The sequence below is a fragment of the Mus caroli genome, unplaced genomic scaffold (genome assembly GCF_978045245.1).
Source record: "Mus caroli unplaced genomic scaffold, Mus_caroli_1 scaffold_2, whole genome shotgun sequence".
Classification (NCBI taxonomy): Eukaryota; Metazoa; Chordata; class Mammalia; order Rodentia; family Muridae; genus Mus; species Mus caroli.
In genome coordinates, this window is record NW_028227257.1 from 175,978,981 (window position 1) to 175,998,228 (window position 19,248).

Here is a 19,248-nt window from a genome sequence, read left to right on the forward strand (position 1 = left end):
AGAGAGAGAGAGAGAGAGACAGAGAAACCCTGTCTGAGATGAGAGAGAGAGGGAGAGAGAGACAGAGACAGAGACAGAGAAACCCTGTCTGAGATGAGAGAGAGCAAGAGAGAGAGAGAGAGAGCATGAGTGCGTTTGTGCCAGGCCCAGCAGGAGGTCTCATGTGAGCTTCACTTGTGGTTCGGATTCAGATCTGTTCGTTTGAGATAAGATGTAAGGCAGATCACCACCACATCCAGTCTAACCAGGTGTTATGAATACTCCAATAAACAAACTCCACGGTTGAAAACTCGAGGTGAGAATTTTAAGCTTCCCGGGAACAAAAGGCTTTGTAAAATAAGAAGGGGCAATCATTGCTTCTGAGTTACAGGAACGTATCTTATCTCACCAGGCAGCACGTAGTGGGTGCTCGGAAGGATTTTCTGAATAAAGCTCATAAAAATTCTTTCTCAAATGAATAGCTTAATCTGTTTTTCTAACCTTGCCCCTGATATCTAGAAAGAAAATAGACTTTTTGTATTTTTTGTTTGTTTGGGAGGAGGTTGTTTATTTTGAGACAGGGTCTTTCTACGTAGCTCTGGCTGTCCTTGAACTCAATACATAGACCAGGTTGGCCTTGAACTCACAGATATCTGCCTGTCTCTGCCTCTGAGTGCTGAGATTAAACCACACCCAGCTAAAATAGACACCTAAAATGTCAGTTTTTAGAATAACAGCTGAGAGAAAACTATAAACTTCTGTCTGGACAAAGACTCAACGAGGCTGTTATAGGTGAGATTTTCATTATTAGGGACATCATATTTTCATCTCTTACTCAGAGATAGTACCCTAGTGAGAAGAAACCTCCACCCCTGCACTGTTACTCCCTCAAGGCTCCCTGGTCAGCTTGTTTGCCTCAGTGTAGGCCATTGGTCACTTTTACTAGATGTGACTTTCGCTCCGATGTTACCTCCTATTAGTAATTGAAAGTATTAACAACAGAGAGAGTTTGAAATTATTGTTGTTTTTCTACACTGCTCTGAAAGAGTTTTCCTAAAGCACAGAAATCTAAATGAAAGCACGCCTGTGCTTTCAAAGATCAAATTAACAGTCATCTTGCCTCTCACTGAGTATCCATTAGGGTTTAAGGTCTTTGCTTTTTACATAAATCAGGTCAGAAGTTAAGATCACACAGCCAGGTCTGATGGCACTGGTCTCTAATCCCAGCTACGAGGGAGGCTGAGGGAGGAAGAGCACAAGTTCAAGGCCACCTGGGCTACAGAGTGAGTTCAAGGCCAGCCAGTGAATGTAGACCTGTGTCAAAATAAGCACGTTTTTAAAAAGACTGAGAATGTGGCTCAGGACATGGAGTGTGCTTACCCAGCATGCCTGTGAGAGGGTGAGTTCAAGGCCCAGTGCTGTGGGGGAGGGAGGCTACAGGGAACCCTGTGTAAGGGTCAAGGGTAGAGGTTGTGTATGTGCTCCTCTGTGTGCGTCTGCAGTAACCTTGGGTCCAGTTGTCAGCACTGAAAACAAGCAGCAGTGTGTCTTCATATAGTAAACCCTGGCCTTAAACATCTCCTGCTTCAGCCTCCTCTTACGACTGAAGCTCAGTGGTGGTGGAGCCCTTGCATTGCATGAACAGGCTCTGGGCTCCTGGCTTTGAACTCTCATACTGCTAAAAACAAAACAAAAACCTAAGGCCATCGCAGGAAGGTGGAGAGTTTCAGACCAGCCTGAGAGCTGTATTCAAGACCCTGTCTCAGAAACAAATCTAATTTTAGGATTTCAATTCCGCTCCTCGAGAAAGTAAGATGGCTTTAGAGTTTTAAAATGTGTGGTTTTAGCTGGGTACAGTGGTGTATGCCTTTAACCTCAGCATTTAGGAGTTGGTAACAAACAGATCTCCTTGATATTATACTAACCAAGGCCACTTAGTGAGACCCTATGGTGGTTTGAATATGCTTGGCTCAGGGAGAGGCATTTTTAGAAGGTGTGGCCTTGTTGGAAGAAGTGTGTCACTGTGGGAGTGGGCTTTGAGACCCTCCTCCTAGCTGCCTGAGGACCGTCTGCTCCTGGCTTCCTTTGGATGAAGACATAGAACTCTCAGGTCCTTCTCCAGTGTCAAGTCTGCCTCGCCATGTTCTCACCTTGATGATGATGGACTGAACCTCTGAACCTTTGGTCATGGTGTCTGTTCGCAGCAGTAAAACCCTAAGACAAACCTGTGTCAAAAAGTGCATATGCTGGGGATGTAGTTAAGTAATGGATATTCATTATATTTGGTGACAAATATCATCCAAAATGTGTGACTACACACACACACACACACACTTAGTTGCAGTGGTAGAATATGAACAGCAAGACCAAAAGGATGGAGCAGAGAGGGCGGTAAGATGTAGAAGTTCAGGGCAGAATGTGGTTCTGTTGGTAGAATGATTATCTTGCATGCACAGAGCCCAGGTTCCAGCCCAGCACCAAAGAAACTGGGCATGGTGGTGCCCTCGGAAGGTGGAGGGAAGAGTTGCAGTTTAAGGCCTTCACATGGTACAGATCGAGTTTGGAGCTAGCCTGGGCTACATGAGACTAAGTCTCAAATACTTGCTTGTGTGAACTGGGGGTTGGGGGGTAGGAGAGAATATGGATATTCCATGGAGGGAGGAAGGAGTGATAAGTTTTTTTTGTTGTTGTTGTTTTTCAAGACAGGGTTTCTCTGTGTAGCCCTGGCTGTCCTGGAACTCACTTTGTAGACCAGGTTGGCCTCGAACTCAGAAATCCGCCTGCCTCTGCCTCCCGAGTGCTGGGATTAAAGGCGTGCGCCACCACGCCCGGCGGAGTGATAAGTTTAATGCAGCATTGAGCTGGATTTAGAAGGCTGGAAAAAGAGCAACAGGAAGCTGTGGAGACTGGTGTTTTCTGAGAAATAAATAAAAGGGTCTGTGTTGTGGGTATTTGGATGGAAGAGGTAAGGGCAGGCTAGATCTAGATGGCTCTGAGTCTGTGTGCCTACAGATGGGTCCTTGCGGTGTTCATTAGGAGAGTACAAAGTCTGCTGGCTTGATAGCTCTGTGCCTTGAGAGCAGTCAGGAGTTGGAAGGGCTGCTGGAGAACTTGGCAGGTCGCTGGAGGCTGTGGGAGACGAGACCAGTCTCGGGACCAGCTTTCACCTTTCTGCTAGGTCAGCTTGGGGGTTTCTGAATGGACAACTTGGGTGTGGGAGGAAGAGGAGGCGCAGATTCTGGCTTGCTGTGGAAAGTCACACTGCAGTTTTTCTAAGTAAGCTGAGAACTGTGCTCAGAGCTAACCAGTGTCCTGTGATGACTTAAGTAAAGGTGCTTTGAGGGTGTGGTTCATAATTTATTTTTAATGGAAAAGAAAATAATCTAAGGATGACTAAAAATTTTTTTAATTCTTCCATTTTTTGAATAATGGAAAAGGGTGTTGGGAGTCAGTTTTCTATAAAGAATAGGTTAACCTCTGAGAGATGGTGACTGAATGCCTTGCATCCCAGCACTGGGGAGGCAAAGGCAAGTGGGTCACTATGAGTGCCAGGCCAGCCTGGTCAACAGATGGAGTGCCAGACCAGGGCAGCCTGGAGTGCCAGACCAGGGCAGCCAAAGCTATACAGAGAAACCCTGTCTTGAAAAACGACCAAACCAACCCCAAGAGTTGATTTACTAAAATGATAAGCAGGGTGTCATTGCTTCTTCTTTTTGTAAACTCTGTGTTATAAAACTCATTCTTGTTAACACACATTAGCTTCACACACAGAGGAATTAGCCCAGCCAGATAGAGACTATGAACGTAGGGTTTCCATCTTGCTGTAAAACCAACAAAATGCCTGTCAGACAAAGCCACTCGGGTGCCTGTTTAAAGGAACAGATGTTGTCAGGAGCCACTGGCCCAAAGGCCCACAATGGCCGCTCTGTGCTTGCCTGTCTCTGCTTCATCTCATGACTTTCATCATATGTAAAGCCCACTCATGGCAATCGGCCGGGACCATTCTAAACAGTTCTACTGTGAGACACTTGCATTTTAATGTCCTTGAAGGTCAAGAAAAAAACCTCATATCTTTTAAGAAGTCATTTGGTCATGATGTCATTGAATCGAGATTTTTCAGGACCAAGTTAAAGATTATTTCTTTGCTAGGTTGTTTTGTGTCCGAGTTTCTCAAAATCCCCGTGAGTGAGGGAAGGAAGGGCAGAGGTCACCCTAGGGTCCTGCTCTGGTCAGAAGGAGTTTTTCCTATTTATTTAAATCTGGGTTCTCTGTATTCATGTCTTTTCTGTGATCCACTCTGTTTATTTTTTTGGTCCTGCCCAGCTAAAGTTGGGATGAATTCGGTTCATTATGTTTCTTCCTCCTTTTCTGGCATCACAAGTGTTGGCTGCATCCTAGGACCGTTTCTAACGTCCCTCCTACCACAGAGCTCGAAACACTTTCTAATATAAATAGTTTGCAAGAGTTATTTAGGACCGAGTTTTTAAGGTATTTTTTAGACTTTATGTATGTTTATATGTATGTGCCACATGTGTGTGTGTGTGTGTGTGTGTGTATCCATCCTCTGAGGTCAGAAAAGGACATTAGTCCTCAAGTCCCCCCGGTTCAACATGGGGCCTGAGAACTGAACTCAGGTCTTTTGGAAGAACAGCAAGCACTCTTAACAGCTGAGCCATCTCTCTAACCCCAGGACTCAGTTCTTACGGCTATGTGGGTGGATTCTTCTAATTATCTTTGTTGGCATTGTAATACAGTTATATTGTCAAAAGAGACTTTCTTACTGTCAGAATTGAAATGTGCTAAGACTTGCTTTGTGACCCAGCATGTCAGCCGTTTCCATCTCTCTTTATAAAATGAAAAGAATGTTTGTCGTGCATAGATGGGATCTGGGTAGGTAGCTCAGGATGGCCTTGCATCCTCCTGTCTTCTATCTCAGCCTCCTGAGTACTGGGGTTATAGGAGAGCCCCACCATGCTGGTCAATGGAATGTATGTTATGAGGTTGCTTTATCCGGTATACTGTAGTGTAAACACTGCTGAGATCACATCTTTAACCATGTTGCTGAAGTCTTCTGCAGTCCATCTGATTGTGAAGTCTGGAAGGAGGGGTTTAGAGTTGATGGCTTTACCGAAGTCGTGACATCCGAGTGGTATGATCCGGTGTGATAGTTCCAGGAAAGTAGAGGAAGCCAGGTGGCCATCAAGATGGACAAGGCGGGTTGGCTGTAGGTCAGCGTGGGCAGCAATGGGTCTGTACTAGGGAAGGGCCAGAAAGAAATGGTCGTTTTGCTGTTGGAAGGAGACCCTGCAGGACTGGCTGGATCTGAGTGGCAGGCGGTGGGAGGAGCCAGCAGTGTCTTCAGAGGTTTGTGCCTGTGAATGGGCCTTTGAGAGAAGAGGTCACTGTGGGGATTCCACAGGCTCAGTAGCTTTCAGGTGCACAGTGGCGTGGCGTGGCCGCTTGGGTTGTGTGTGTCTCCTGGCTATTGACAAGCAGTCGGGTGTTGTAAGGAATGTTGTAGGCTTACCCTCTACAGCATGCAACATCCTTCTGGAATGTTGCAGTAAGAAGAAAATGAGATGCATGGGGGCTGGGGGGGGGGTTCAAGCAAACTCACTGCAGAGCTTGGTGGGGTGGGAGGGGATGGGGGCGTCACTCGACTCTCTACAGTCACAGCTCAATAGCTATTAGACTTTCCCCCTCAGCTGGCTGCTGTCCTCCAGACTAAAGCAGTCTGGGCAGATGAAGACTCACTAAGATGATGAATGAATGACCTTGGCCTTGTTCTCCTTGCTCAAAGGTAAACACAGGAAACACCAAAAACATTGAGACCTGGTTGTATGTCTGGTCTTTTGAGTTTTTTTTCCAATGCTTGCTCTTCACCCCTGCAACCCTGAGTAGAGTCGGTTTCTTAGTATCTTCTGCTCCCCCAGCCCCCCTCACTGCAGAGAGACCCTAGACTGGACAAGGACAGTAGATATTTCCAAGTGGTAATGACCCTCAGGCCTATGGCTGTGCTCCGCGCTGTCAGTCCTGTCTGCTCCAGCTCAAGGGTCCCTATCTCAGGGACCATTCCCGGCCAGGTGGAGATTGGCTCTTTGCTCCCACCTTTAGATCAACAGTTAATGTCCAGGAGGCGTGTGGAACCAAGGTTTCACCTGCTCTCTTCTGCCACCTTGGCCTTGTAGAAGGACTTCTTAGCTTCCTCACACACAGAATGTGAGAGACGACAGCTAAGAAACTCTACATTCGAAAGCCAAAAGTACAGTTTCTTAGCTTTTGGAGTTATAGCAACACATACAAAAGGTGTCTCCTGGAAGTGCACGGTGGTAAGTCACCACCTCCCCGCTACACCGTGAGGGCCCACGTGCTGCCCGCTGCCATCCCTGCCCAGATGGGCACAGTTCCAGAGTCTTCCCTCCCACAGGCTGGGGAGTTCTGAACTGTGTGGGTGAATCAGCACTTCCTAGCCTGCACGCCCTCACCTTGCTGACTCCTGAAGGCTGGTGCGCGCCAGCCCCTCCCCTTTCCTTGGAGCTGTGATTCACTTGGGTCAGGACCCAGTTTGAGCTGAGTCAGTGGGTGGGATCCACAGGAAGGATGCAAGAATTAGCCTGCCTTCACTGCCTGGGCCAGCTTGCTTAGCCTGACTCCAACCTGAGTCCAGGAGCATAGCTGAAACACAGGCATCTCTTTACTTTGCTGGGCTCTGTGGCTTGTGCGCTGGCCCCTTTTGTCAGCACTCTCTGTGGGTCTGCACTGTGCACTGCAGGGTCACTAGATGCATGCTAAGTGTTTGACTTTTTGAGACTTACTACATTGGAGTTCGACCTGTGTATCTATCTGTGTATCTATGTGCCTGTGTTTATGTGCACAATGTGTGTGTGTGTGTGTGTGTGTGTGTGTGTGTGTGAATGCCCACAAAGGCCAGAGGTCATTGTATCCTCTGGAACTAGAGTTTAGCCAGTTGTGAGCCACCTGATGTAGGTGCCAGGAACCAAACCTGGTTTCTGTGGAAGAGCAATAAGTGCTCTTAACTGCGGATGCCTTTGTTCTTGCAAGTTATATGGACATGACCTCCTTGCCAGGGTCACCTTCAGTATTTTCTACCTTCCGTAGGACTCAGACACCCGTCAGGCTTAGAGATATCACTTGGGCCTCTGGCCATCGTAGCTCTGGTCCCCAAGTGCTGTGACCTGGAGAAGGGAGCCTGTTTTGTGGTCGCTCAGGCAGACGGGCCAGGAAAGCCTAAGGGAAGATGTACCAGAGCCTAATAGTGGAGGCCCTCGGGGCAAAGGAAGCTGCCAGACTGACCTTACCAAGTCCCAGCACCAGTGTCTTTGTAATGCTTCTATTCTTCAAAAGTCATTCAGAAGTCGGGCGTGGTGGCGCACGCCTTTAATCCTAGCACTCGGGAGGCAGAGGCAGGCGGGTTTCTGAGTTCGAGGCCAGCCTGGTCTACAAAGTGAGTTCTAGGACAACCAGGGCTACACAGAGAAACCCTGTCTGGAAAAACCAAAGGAAAAAAAAAAGTCATTCAGATTCGGTGGGTGCCCGACTCTAATTCAGGCACTCAGGAGGCAGAGGTAGATGGATCTCCATGAGTTCAAGGCCAGCCTGGTCTACATAGCAAGCTGTAGGTTAACCAGGGATGCACGGTAAAATCTTCTCTCAAAAATATCTATATGTTCTTATGTCGTGTGCGTGTGTGCGTGGGTGCGCATGTGCGTGTGTGCGCGTGTGCACTTTTTCCTTATCGACTCGTGTAGATGGACATCCAGGCTGATTCCATTTCCTAGCCATTGTGACTAGATCAGTGAGTGACAGCAGTATTAACTGTCACTGCGGCAGCAGTATTAACCGTCACTGCGGCAGGTTCTAAGACCTTTGGGTATTTGCCTAGAAGTGGCCCAGCTGAGCCATATGGTAGGAAGGACTGTTTTCAGTTTTTTGAGAACCCCATACTGATTCCCAGGGTAAGTTTAGCCTCTGACCTACAGTGGACAAAAGTCCCTTTTTTTTCCTCATCTTTGCCAGGAGGTGCTGTCATTTGTTTTCTGGGTGACTGCTATTCCAGTTGGGGTGAGATAGAATCTCAGTATGGTTTTAATTTTCATTCCCTTGAGAGTTAAGGGTGTTGAACGTATCTGAAAATATTTATTGGCCATTTGTATCTCTTCTTCTTGGGAGACGTCTGTACAGTGATATGCTCAGATTTTTGGTTTGTTTTGGGGTTTTGTTTGTTTGTTTGTTTTTTTGATTGTGTGTGTTGTTCTGTTTAGGTTTCTAAGTAGCTTTTCATTCGTTTGTTGTTTGAGACCAGGCCTGACTCTGTAGTCTTGTCTGGCTTAGAACTCACTGTGCAGAGAAGGCTGACTGTCTCTAGAGTGCTGGGGTTAAAAGCATGCATCACTCTGCCTGGCTTGTTCAGTATTTTGAGTTGGTTTTCTAGATATTAATCCTCTGTCAGATGGATAGATAGAAATGGTTGTCTCCAATCCCGTGGGCCCTCTGCACCTGATGATCCGTTTCCTTGGTGGAGCAGAGGACGTTTCATTTCATGCTACTCCACTTGTCACTGTTGACTAGAGTCCCGTTCAGAAAGCTCTTAGCTATACCTGTTTTTATACTGTCTTCCTCTCAGCTTCAGGGTTTTGGGGTCTTACCTTAAGGTGTCTGGTCCACTCAGGGTTACTTTCTGTGCTGGGTCAGAGAGAAGGATCTAGTTTCAGTTTTCTGTATGTGGATATTTCGTTTCCCCAGCACCATCTGTTAGAGAAGAAGGATGTCTTTTCTCTAATATATATAATTTTGGTGTTTTTCTCAAATCTCACTGGGTTTATGTTTGAATCTTAAATACTGTCTGGATTGATCTCCATGTCTGTTTTTTTTTTTGTGTCAATATCATATTGGCTTTGTAACATAATTTGGAATCAGGTATGGTGATACATTCAGCATTATTAATTGTGGGGATAGGCTGTTCGTGCAGGTGTGGAGGCCAGAGGACACTGGGTGTCCTGTTCTGTTACCTTCTATCATGAGACAGATTCTTACTGAACTTGGGCCACCAAGCCCCAGTGATTACCTTGTTTCCCCCTGACCCGCCAAACACACACCATTGCACTAGGGTTACAAGTGCCTGGCTTTTTTTTTTTTAGACTTAGTATTGGGATTTCAAACTCAGGTCCTCCTGTTTGCCCATTAGGCCCTCTTACGTACTGAGCCTAGGCCCAGCATACCCTCAATATCCTCATTTGCTTATCTGAGCTATTTTGTGTTTTTTTTTTTCTATTTAAAAACAAAACAAAACAAAAAATCCACTGGTATTGGAATTTTGATGAGATTTCATTGGATCTGTAAATTGCTTTTGGTAAGACAGCCATTTTCAGTGTTAATTCTCCTGGTCCATGAGTGTGGGCCTAACCTTCCATACGGCACGGTTCAGGTCACTAACTGCTGTTCTGTGTTTTATTTCTCTAGAAGACCTCCTTCCCTGCCTCAGAATGGAACCCTGCCTCCTACCCTGTTTTCTGTGAGCTACCTAGTGACAGCTTTGTGTGGGGATGCCTGGGAACCAGCAGAAACCAGAGTCTCTGGAGATGGACTCTGACACGTCGCCCAGCTGCGGGCTCAGCGACTTGAGCAGAGGTGGCAGTCTGGAGAGCCGGTGCAGCAGTTCCCGGTCCAGAAGTTTCACTATGGTGAGAGGATGCTTTCTCTAAAGCTTTTAGATGCTTTGGTTCTTTGATTTGAGGAACAGCTTACGAAGCCCAGTTGGATGTCTTGGAAATTTTTTCTGTGACCTGGCGTTTTCTTTTTAATCATCGTAAATTCTGCACGTATCGGTGAAGCGAATCTCTGGCCACAGATAATAACTTAGAGCAGCTTAGCCCCAGAAAGGACCATGCCTGAAGGCACTGATAACCCAGGCCGGGGGCAGGGGAGCCATCTCACAGGATAAAGACACCTCACTTTCAGACAGACTCAAGGGCTTTACAAATCCTGGGCTTTCTGATCCAGGCCCTTACGTGGCACTAACAAACCCAAGAATGTTAGGTTTTTTGAAAGATTTGTTTAGTTTTTTCAGATATGCCCACCCCTCTGGTGCTTCCAGAAGACATCTTGGGATGGTAGGCCACCTGTTCTCAACTTGGTGACAGGAGTACTAAGCCACGCGTCATGAAACATCCTGTGCCCGTCCCTTCTGGAAGCATAACCACATTTATAGTCTTGAGTTCTTACTCTTTTTTTTTTGAGACAGGGTTTCTCTGTGTAACAGCTCTGACTGCCCTAGAACTTGCTTTGTAGACCAGGCTGGCCTTAAACTCTCAAAGATCCTCTTGGCTCTGCCTCCCAAGTTCTGGAATTGAAAGCCTATGCCACCATGCTGGACTTGAGTTCGTATTCTTAATGTGTTTTTAAAGCCTAATCTGCCCTAGGACACAGTGGAGCATCCATTAGAAATAATGGGAGTTTGAGAGGTAGGTTGGAAAGAGTAGAGAGGTCTTCACAGAGTTGATTCCTAGGGAATTTAACCCTAATCTATGTCCTGTTCTTTGAGGGTTTGGGGCACCCCACAGTGCTTCCTCGTCATTGTCACCTGTGACTTGGGCATAAACAAGTCATCCAGAGCCCCTGGCAAGGTTTTACAGTGTAATGCTCCGTGACCCTCATGACTCTCCCAACTCCAGAGCTAATGGACGTTATGTCCCACAGGCACAGAGCTACCCACGGGCATGCCCCTTAGTCGCAAAGCAAGGATAAGGGGCTGTTGAGCTGTGGGGACTGTGCTTCTCAGGGTGACATTAGGCACTAGTGTACACAATGTCCCAGGATTTTGATAAGCCATTTGCTTTGTGATACGCAGACTGGTTAGTAAGTGACCCTGGGCCGCCTTCTTCCCTGAACCAGACCAGAAACTATTCTGGTCTAATGAGCTTGTCCTAGTTAGGGTTTTACTGCTGTGAACAGACACCATGACCAAGGCAAGTCTTATAAAAACAACATTTAATTGGGGCTGGCTTACAGGTTCAGAGGTTCAGTCCATTATCATCAAGGCATCAAGGTGGGAGCATGGCAGTATCCAGGCAGGCATGGCACAGGAGGAGCTGAGAGTTCTGTCTTCATCCAAAGGCTGCTAGTGGAAGACTGACTTCCAGACAACTAGGGTGAGGATCTTATACCCACACCCACAGTGACACACCCATTCCAACCAGGTCACACCTATTCCAACAAGGCCACACCTTCAGATGGTGCCACTCCCTGGTCCAAGGATATACAAACCATCACATTCCACTCCCTGGTCCCCATAGACTTGTTCAAAAACATGAGTCTATGGGGGCCATACTTAAACATAGCATAATGCAAAATGCATTTAGTGCAACTTTCAAAGTCCTCATAGTCTATAGCAGTTGCAACAATGTTAAAAGTCCAAAGTTCAAGGTCTCTTCTGGGATTCATTCAACTTAATTAACTGTAATCCCCAAAGCAAGGCAGGAAACCAGCTGGGCAAACTCCAAACTCTGCATCTCCATGGCTGATGTCAAAGTGGTCTTCAGATCTCCACTCCTTTTTCATCTTTTTTGACTGCAACAAACTGCTTCCTCCTGGGCTGGTTCCACTCCCTGTTAGCAGCTTTCCTCAGCATGTATCCCATGGCTCTGGCATTTTTAACATCTTTGAGTCTCCAAGGCAATTTCAATGTTACATCTTCTTCTTTCAGTGTCGGGGATTCCACTTGATGCCTAAGGGCTGGCATCACTTCTCCATCTCTGTCCTCTGTAGCACTCTATGCTCAGGTTGATCCACTCTATTACGGCTGCTGTTCTTGGTAATCATCCCATGGTACTGACATCTTCAATACACTGGGGTGTTCCACTCCAACTAGGCTTCACCAATAGCCTCTCATAGGCTCTCTTCAGGGTGACAAGCCTCAAATCCTTTGCATGACCCCTTCAATCCTGAGCCATCAACTACAGCTGAGGCTTCACCTTCTCCAATGGGCTTCCCTGGCCTCTCACAGTGCTAAGCCTCAGCTTCTCTCCATGATCCCTGCATTCCTTCACAAGCAGTACCACCTGAGTGACTCTTACACATTACCAAGTCCAGCCGCAGCATGAGGTACAACCTTGGGTATCTCTGGAACACAGCTTCTTTGTGATCCCAGAAAACAATTTCCAGAAGATTTCATCTCAACGATGCTGGTCTCTTCTTAATCACTGCTAATTCCTTAGCTCCAGCTAACCAGCATCAATTTTCCCAGTAGTTCCTTCCATTCTTAACTCTAGAGCCAGAGGCACATGGCTGAAGCTGCCCGAGTTCTGCTGCTTACAGGAACTAGAACATGATCCCCTTGTATTATTACATTATCACTAGCTTTATGTTTTCTAAATCCTTTACTACCTAAGCTTGGCTATCCTGGTTCTTGCTCTGTAGATTGACCTTGAATGTAGAGATCAGCATGCTTGTCTCATGGGATTAAAGGTGTGTACCACCATGCCTGGATCTAATTTAGCTGGGTAGGATCTTGCCCCAAGGTCCCACTCCCTTAATCTTTATCTCTTAGAACACAAGATTTTGCTCCATTTCACTTCCTGGTACTCCTTTAATACTCAAACCGTATATTTTATATTTTTCCTTTCTAAGCTTGCTATGCTTGTTCAAACTTTTCTTCATAAGACTTAACCAGAGAACAAAGTCTCTGCCCGGCTTTTTTGAAACTTCTTTTGTCAATGCAATTAATCCAAGTCTCTTTACCTTAGCCTCAGGCAAACTTTTCAGACAAGGGTAAAAAGTAGCCACATTCTTCACCAAAATACCACAAAACCAGTCTTTATGCCACATTCTGAAATTCTTCTCCTTTGAAATCTCTTGGGCCAGGTCAACACAGTTCAAATCAATCCCAGCAACAAAGTCTTCCATATTCCTACTAGGATGACCCATTAAGCCCCATTTAAAGCATTCCACTGCTTTCCAAATCCAAAGTCCCAAAATCCACATTCTTTCAAATAAAAGCATGGTCAGGCCTATCACAGCAATACCCCACTCCTGGTACCAACTTGTCCTAGTTAGGGTTTTACTGCTGTGAACAGACACCATGACCAAGGCAAGTCTTATAAAAACAACATTTAATTGGGGCTGGCTTACAGGTTCAGAGGTTCAGTCCATTATCATCAAGGCATCAAGGTGGGAGCATGGCAGTATCCAGGCAGGCATGGCACAGGAGGAGCTGAGAGTTCTGTCTTCATCCAAAGGCTGCTAGTGGAAGACTGACTTCCAGACAACTAGGGTGAGGATCTTATACCCACACCCACAGTGACACACCCATTCCAACCAGGTCACACCTATTCCAACAAGGCCACACCTTCAGATGGTGCCACTCCCTGGTCCAAGGATATACAAACCATCACAGAGCTATTTGAAGACATGGCCAGAGAGCTTCTATTTAACTCATTGGACGTTAGCAAACGCCTATTATGTATGGGATCTGAGTGAAACCTGGTTTTGTTCAAGATCACATCAAGAAGAGTAGAGCTGGGGCGGTATGGCATGTGGGGGTGGAGTCTAGCCAGAATGTTTGTGGGGCAGTGGGCTGCGCACAGGCAGCCTGGTCTCCAGTCGAGCAGTGTCACAGCCTATGGGGCTCTGAACATCAGACACATTCGAGATCAAGGGCTCTGTGGCCAGTTTAAAGAAGTTGAAAGCTACGGAACCCAGCTCGTGAGCCTTTGAAGCTATCCTCCATCGGTTCTGTAATCAAAACTGTACACAGACCTCATTCTTTGCTGGTTTGTTTGTGTCTCTTTCTTGACTGAAGTACTGGTTGAAGTTAGCTACAGCAAAAAAAGAAAAAGAAATTACAACAGTGTCCAGTTAGAAATCAGCATAATTAAGCCCTTGTTCTGCCATCGGGAAATACTATGTGTACTTATGGTGACTCGCCGAGGCTGCCAGAGAAAGCACAGCATTTAAGCCGCGAGTCTTCTCTCTGCCTTTATTCTGCTCTGGCATCCATTTATGTAATTAAATCAGGAAAGCATTGCTCAAATGTCAAACTGGTCTTTGGTTTCTTTGAGAGCATGTGATCTGGCAGGAGAAATGGCTCAATGGTTAAAAGCACTGGCTGCCTTTCCAGAGACCCTGGGTTCAGTTCCCAGCACCCACCTGGCAGCTCACAGCTCTCTGTAACGCCAGTTTTAGGCGATCCAGCACCCTTTTCTGACATCCTAGGCACTAGGCATAAGGGGTAAATGCAGATAAAACACCCATACACATCAAATAAAAAGAAATCTTGGGCCGGGCGTGGTGGCGCACACCTTTAATCCCAGCACTCGGGAGGCAGAGGCAGGTGGATTTCTGAGTTCGAGGCCAGCCTGGTCTACAAAGTGAGTTCCAGGACAGCCAAGGCTATACAGAGAAACCCTGTCTCGAGAAAAAAAAAAAAAAAAAAAAAGAAATCTTGGAGGAAAAAAAAAAAAAGAACATCCGATCACCAAATCAGAATCTACCAGACAAAATGTCCTCGGCTGCCTACCTGGGGACAAGCCGTGAAGAGTCTTGGCTCAGGTCTTCTTTCAGAATATTTGTTTGGTCACCGCGGCTGGCTTGCCTGCTGCTTGTGAATGAGTCTTGCCATGCAGCCCAGACTGGCATAGAATTAACTGCACATAGACCACACTGGCCTCAAACTTACCACGATCCTCCTGCTTCAGCCCAAGTACCGGGATCGCAGGCAGGTGCCACCCCACCAGGCTCTGGTTGTCCTCATTTTTACAATATATATTTCCTTTTCTTTGGTATTTCTGGTCCCTTTGTGCATTCTTCAGATTGTCATTCAACTAAATGTTTTTTCTTGGGGGGGGGGGGGGGCGGGGAATAGAGAAGCCTGACAATCACAGGCGTTTTTAAGTAGAGATCATTTTAGAGTGTGTATGTTAACCTGCTCAGGTCTCAGTTCTACTAAAGGGTTGGATTTTTTTCCTCTCTAGTGTCCTTCTCCTGGCCGCTCACCCCAAATACTCGTGCTCCTAGTCGGTTCTAACCTAGATCTTTCTGTACTATTGGCTTTGTACGTATTACCGACATTCATGTTGTGTGTGTGTGTGTGTGTGTGTGTGTGTGTGTGTGTGTGTGTGTGTCTCAGTGCGTGAAGTGCTTGCTGTGGAAGTGTCAGGACCTAGGTTGAGTCCCTGTAATCTCTGTAACACCAAGTGCAGTAGTGTGCGCCTGCAACCTCAGTGCTCCCACTGTGGGATGCAAGGCACAGACGGGTAGAACCTTGGATGATCAAGGGCCAGGTAGCATGCTGCATGTAGCACCAAACAGGATAGAGAGGATATGCCTGCTATGGCATGTGCATGCTTACATTCACACATGTGTGACTGCACATGCATGCGCGCGCGCGCGCACACACACACACACACACACACACACACAGAGGAAAAGTTTGTCATCTACCTTTTAAAAAATTACTTTACTCACACTGGAGAGATGGCTCAGCAGTTAAGAGCACTAGCTGGTCTTCCACAGGTCCAGAGTTCAATTCTCAGCAACGACATGGTGGCTCAAAACCATATGTAATGGGATCCGATGCACTCTTCTGGTATCTGTCTGAAGACAGCTACAGTGTACTCATATAAATAATAAATAAATAAATCTTTTTTTAAATTACTTTACTCTAGGGGTAGGACTTGGAGGCATAAGCCTTGAGTTCCAACACTTAGGAGGCAGGGTCAGGTGGATCTCTGTGAGTGTGAGGCCAGCCTGGTCTACAGAGTGAGTTCCAGGACATCCAGGGCAACACAGAGAAACCCTGTCTCAAAAAAAAAAAACAATAAACAAACATTTATGGAAAGGGACTTTGTAAAAATCAACCAAACAACAACCCTCTCCTGTCAGGATATAATCTTCCTGATTAATGCAGACAAACTTACTTTTTAAAATAATTCACTGTCCCAATAAATAGGACATTTATATTTGTCTTCATTTCCTAAGTGTTAAATTATCAAAAACCACTTCCAAGCCAGCCAGTCCACAGAGAGGTCACTCTAGAGTCTTTCTGCTCTCCTCCATGTGGGTGTCTATTCCACGGCTCTGCTTTTTAAAAATTGAAATGTAATTCACATTCTTTAAAGTTCCCTCACTTAAAGTGTGCCATGTCACAATTTTTAATATATATACAGAGTTGTACAATTAACGGCTGCCATTTTTAGAACATTTTTTTATCCTGTCCAGTGTCCAGTAACAATCCAAAGTGCGTATGAAACAGCACTACCACCAAATAGTCAAAGTTTTCTTGAGAACAAAGTAGAAGCTGCTGAAGTGCCAGTCTCCAGAGTATACGACAGCACAGCGTGACCGGAGAGGCAACTCAGTGGTTAGGAGCACTGGCTGCTCCTGCGGAGGACCCAGGTTTGGTTCCAGCACCCACGTAACAGCTCACAACTGTCAATAACTCCCGTCCAGACCCAACACTCTCTTCTGCCATCCATGGGCACTGTATGTGAGTGCTGTACAGGTATACCTGCAGGCAAAAATACTCATATATGTTATTTTTAAAGTATACTACAGCGTTGCAGTCAAACAGCCTACTAGAAACTTGCCAGGTAGCTCAGTGGCGCACACTTCCTTCATATATGCAAAAGGCCTTGAGTTTTCTTGTCAGCTACACACACATACACACCACACACACACACACACACACACATACTCATACACTCAGCATAACATTACCATTAATACAGACACACAGACCAATGGAACACAATGGAGAGCTGGCTTTCAACAAAGGTGCTACAAACACACACAGTGAAGAAAGTGCAAGCATTCTAATTAGTGGTAGGGGGAGTACAGAAGATTAGCCCTAGATTCATGTTTCTTGAGACATACAACAGGTATATAGGGGGAAAGTTCAATATCATTAATCACCAGGGAAATACAAACCAGAAACGCAATGAGATATCACCTTGCCCCAGGAAGAATGGTTATCAGAAAGACTAAAAGCATCAAGTGCTGGTGCAGATGTAGAGAAAAGAGAACCTTGCTTTGTGTGTGTGCATGTGTGTGTGTGTGCATGTGTGTGTGTGTGTGCATGTGTGTGTGTGTGCGCGCGTGCGTGTGCTCGTGTGTGTGTGTGTGTGTGTGTGTGTGTGCGCGTGTGCATGCATATGTGTATGTGTTAGTGCTGCTATAAAAAACAAGGGTGGACTTTCTTTTAAAAATGAAAAAATAGATCTGCTGTATGACCAAATAGCATCCCACAAGGGCCAAGCATGGTGGTGCATGCCTCTAATCCCAGGACTTGAGGCCGAGGCAGAGGTGATCATGAGTTTGAGGCCAGACTGGGTGAATCCAAACCTGCTATACATAATGAGAGCTTGTCTTCAAACACAGAGAAAAAAATAGACATGGAAACAAGCTAAGTACCCATCATCCAGTTAGTGGATAAAGGGAATGTGCCGCACACACACAATGGGATGGATGCTCTTCTGCCATAAAATCCTATCACTTGCAACAATGTGGATGGAGCCAGTTGCAGACCATTGCACTTACCCACAGAATCTTACAGACTTGGTACTGGGGAGGTGGGTTAGCAGCTAAGTACCCTGGTTGCTCTTGCAGAGGGCCCAAGTTCAGTTCCCAGCACCCACATGGCAGCTCACAACTATCTGTAACTGCAGTCCCAGTGGATCCTACAACCCTTGAGGCCACCATGGGCACCAGACATGTGCATGGTGCAGAGACACACACAGGCAAAACAGCCATATATATAAAGTAAAAGGAAGGGAAACAGTTTCTGAAAAAAGAAATTGACCTCATAGACATTGCAGGCAGCATTGTGGTGACCAGGGCTGGGTAGGGTAGGGATAGGGAGAAATGTGTCGGTGATATGAAGTCACAGCCAGCTAGAAACAAGTTCTGGTGTGTTATTGCACAGCTGACTACTGACGGCAACAGTGTGCACTGCACTTGTGAAATCTGAAAGAAAAGATTTTGAACGTTTTCACCATAGGGAAAAATGTTTAAAGATAATGTCTATCTGGCTGAGTTTGGTATCACGTGGGACAAATATGCACAATTTTTATGTTTCATGTGACAGTTAAAATGAATGGTTTCTGTGAGTGTCTAGAGATCACCAGCCAATTCTAGAACTTTTTCATCTCCTCCAGAGAAATCCTGCGCCCATTCTCAGCCACCCTCCATGCCCTGTGCCACTCCCCTGGCCGTAACTTCCTTTCCGACTCTGGATATATCTCAATGCTACACCTCTACCTGCCCAGCTTTTCCCTCAAGACCAAGAATTCTTCCTTTTACACCCCTGTCGAAGGCAGTGTTCAGCATCTCCCCACAAGTGCTCCTTGCTCCACTGCCTAGCTTTGCCATCTTTCCTCTCCCAGCATGCCCAGAGTCCAGGTTCACTGGGTGGAAGCTTCAAGTCTTAGAAGTGAGGCAACACATACTAAATCCACAGCACGTTTGACCTTGCAGGGTCCAGGTCTCCAAACCATTCACTCAGCTCCTACCTGAGGGAGAAAGCCTTCAGGTTGAGAGTCAGAGTGGCCTGGGGGTCTTGTCTCTGAGCAGATCGGCTGGAGCCGACTTGTAACTCACATTATGTGATTAGCAGAAGAAAAGGGGAGAGAGCTGAAGAACTCCTGGGTATATTGCACAGGGTGATGGCAGCCTCTCTGCAAGGCACTTGCTAGAATAGGATTAGGCAGGGCGGACAAAAGAGAAGGCAAGCAAAGGACTTAGTTTCACCAGGCTTAACCCCTTGGTGAAGTAGCTGTAAGATCCTTGCAAAGTCATGCGAGGTCTTTCCATACAGATGTAAGCAGGCGTGTGGAGAGCATCCTCCTAATTCAGGTTGGATTAGACACGGGTCTTATCGTCCATCCTTTTGTTCTTTGATATATATGAGTGTTTTGCCTGTGTTTGTTTGTTTGTTTGTTTTTAATAGACTTATTTATTATTATATATTTTTAAAAGATTTATTTATTTATTATATGTAAGTACACTGTAGCTGTCTTCAGACACTCCAGAAGAGGGAGTCAGATCTTGTTACGGATGGTTGTGAGCCACCATGTGGTTGCTGGGATTTGAACTCAGGACCTTCAGAAGAGCAGTCAGTGCTCTTTAACCGCTAAACCAGTGAGCCATCTCTCCAGCCCCTGGATGTGTGTTTGTACACCACATATGTGTCTGCTGCTTGTGGAGGTCAGAAGGGAGAATTGGAACCCCTGGAACTGGAGTTACAAATGACTGGGAGCC

The 19,248-nt window shown here is 46.2% G+C and overlaps 1 protein-coding gene across 3 annotated transcripts in view; it reads left to right on the forward strand.

Moving 5' to 3' along the window:
- Positions 1-19,248, forward strand: part of Proser2 (proline and serine rich 2) — a 34,916-nt gene that overhangs the window by 5,712 nt on the left and 9,956 nt on the right. For all 3 annotated transcript variants that reach the window (XM_021153463.3, XM_021153455.2, XM_085835213.1), the window contains one exon: positions 9,460-9,680. In XM_021153463.3, the coding sequence (XP_021009122.1) occupies positions 9,543-9,680 (138 nt within the window). In that variant the 5' untranslated portion in view covers positions 9,460-9,542. The remainder of the gene's footprint in view (positions 1-9,459; positions 9,681-19,248) is intronic.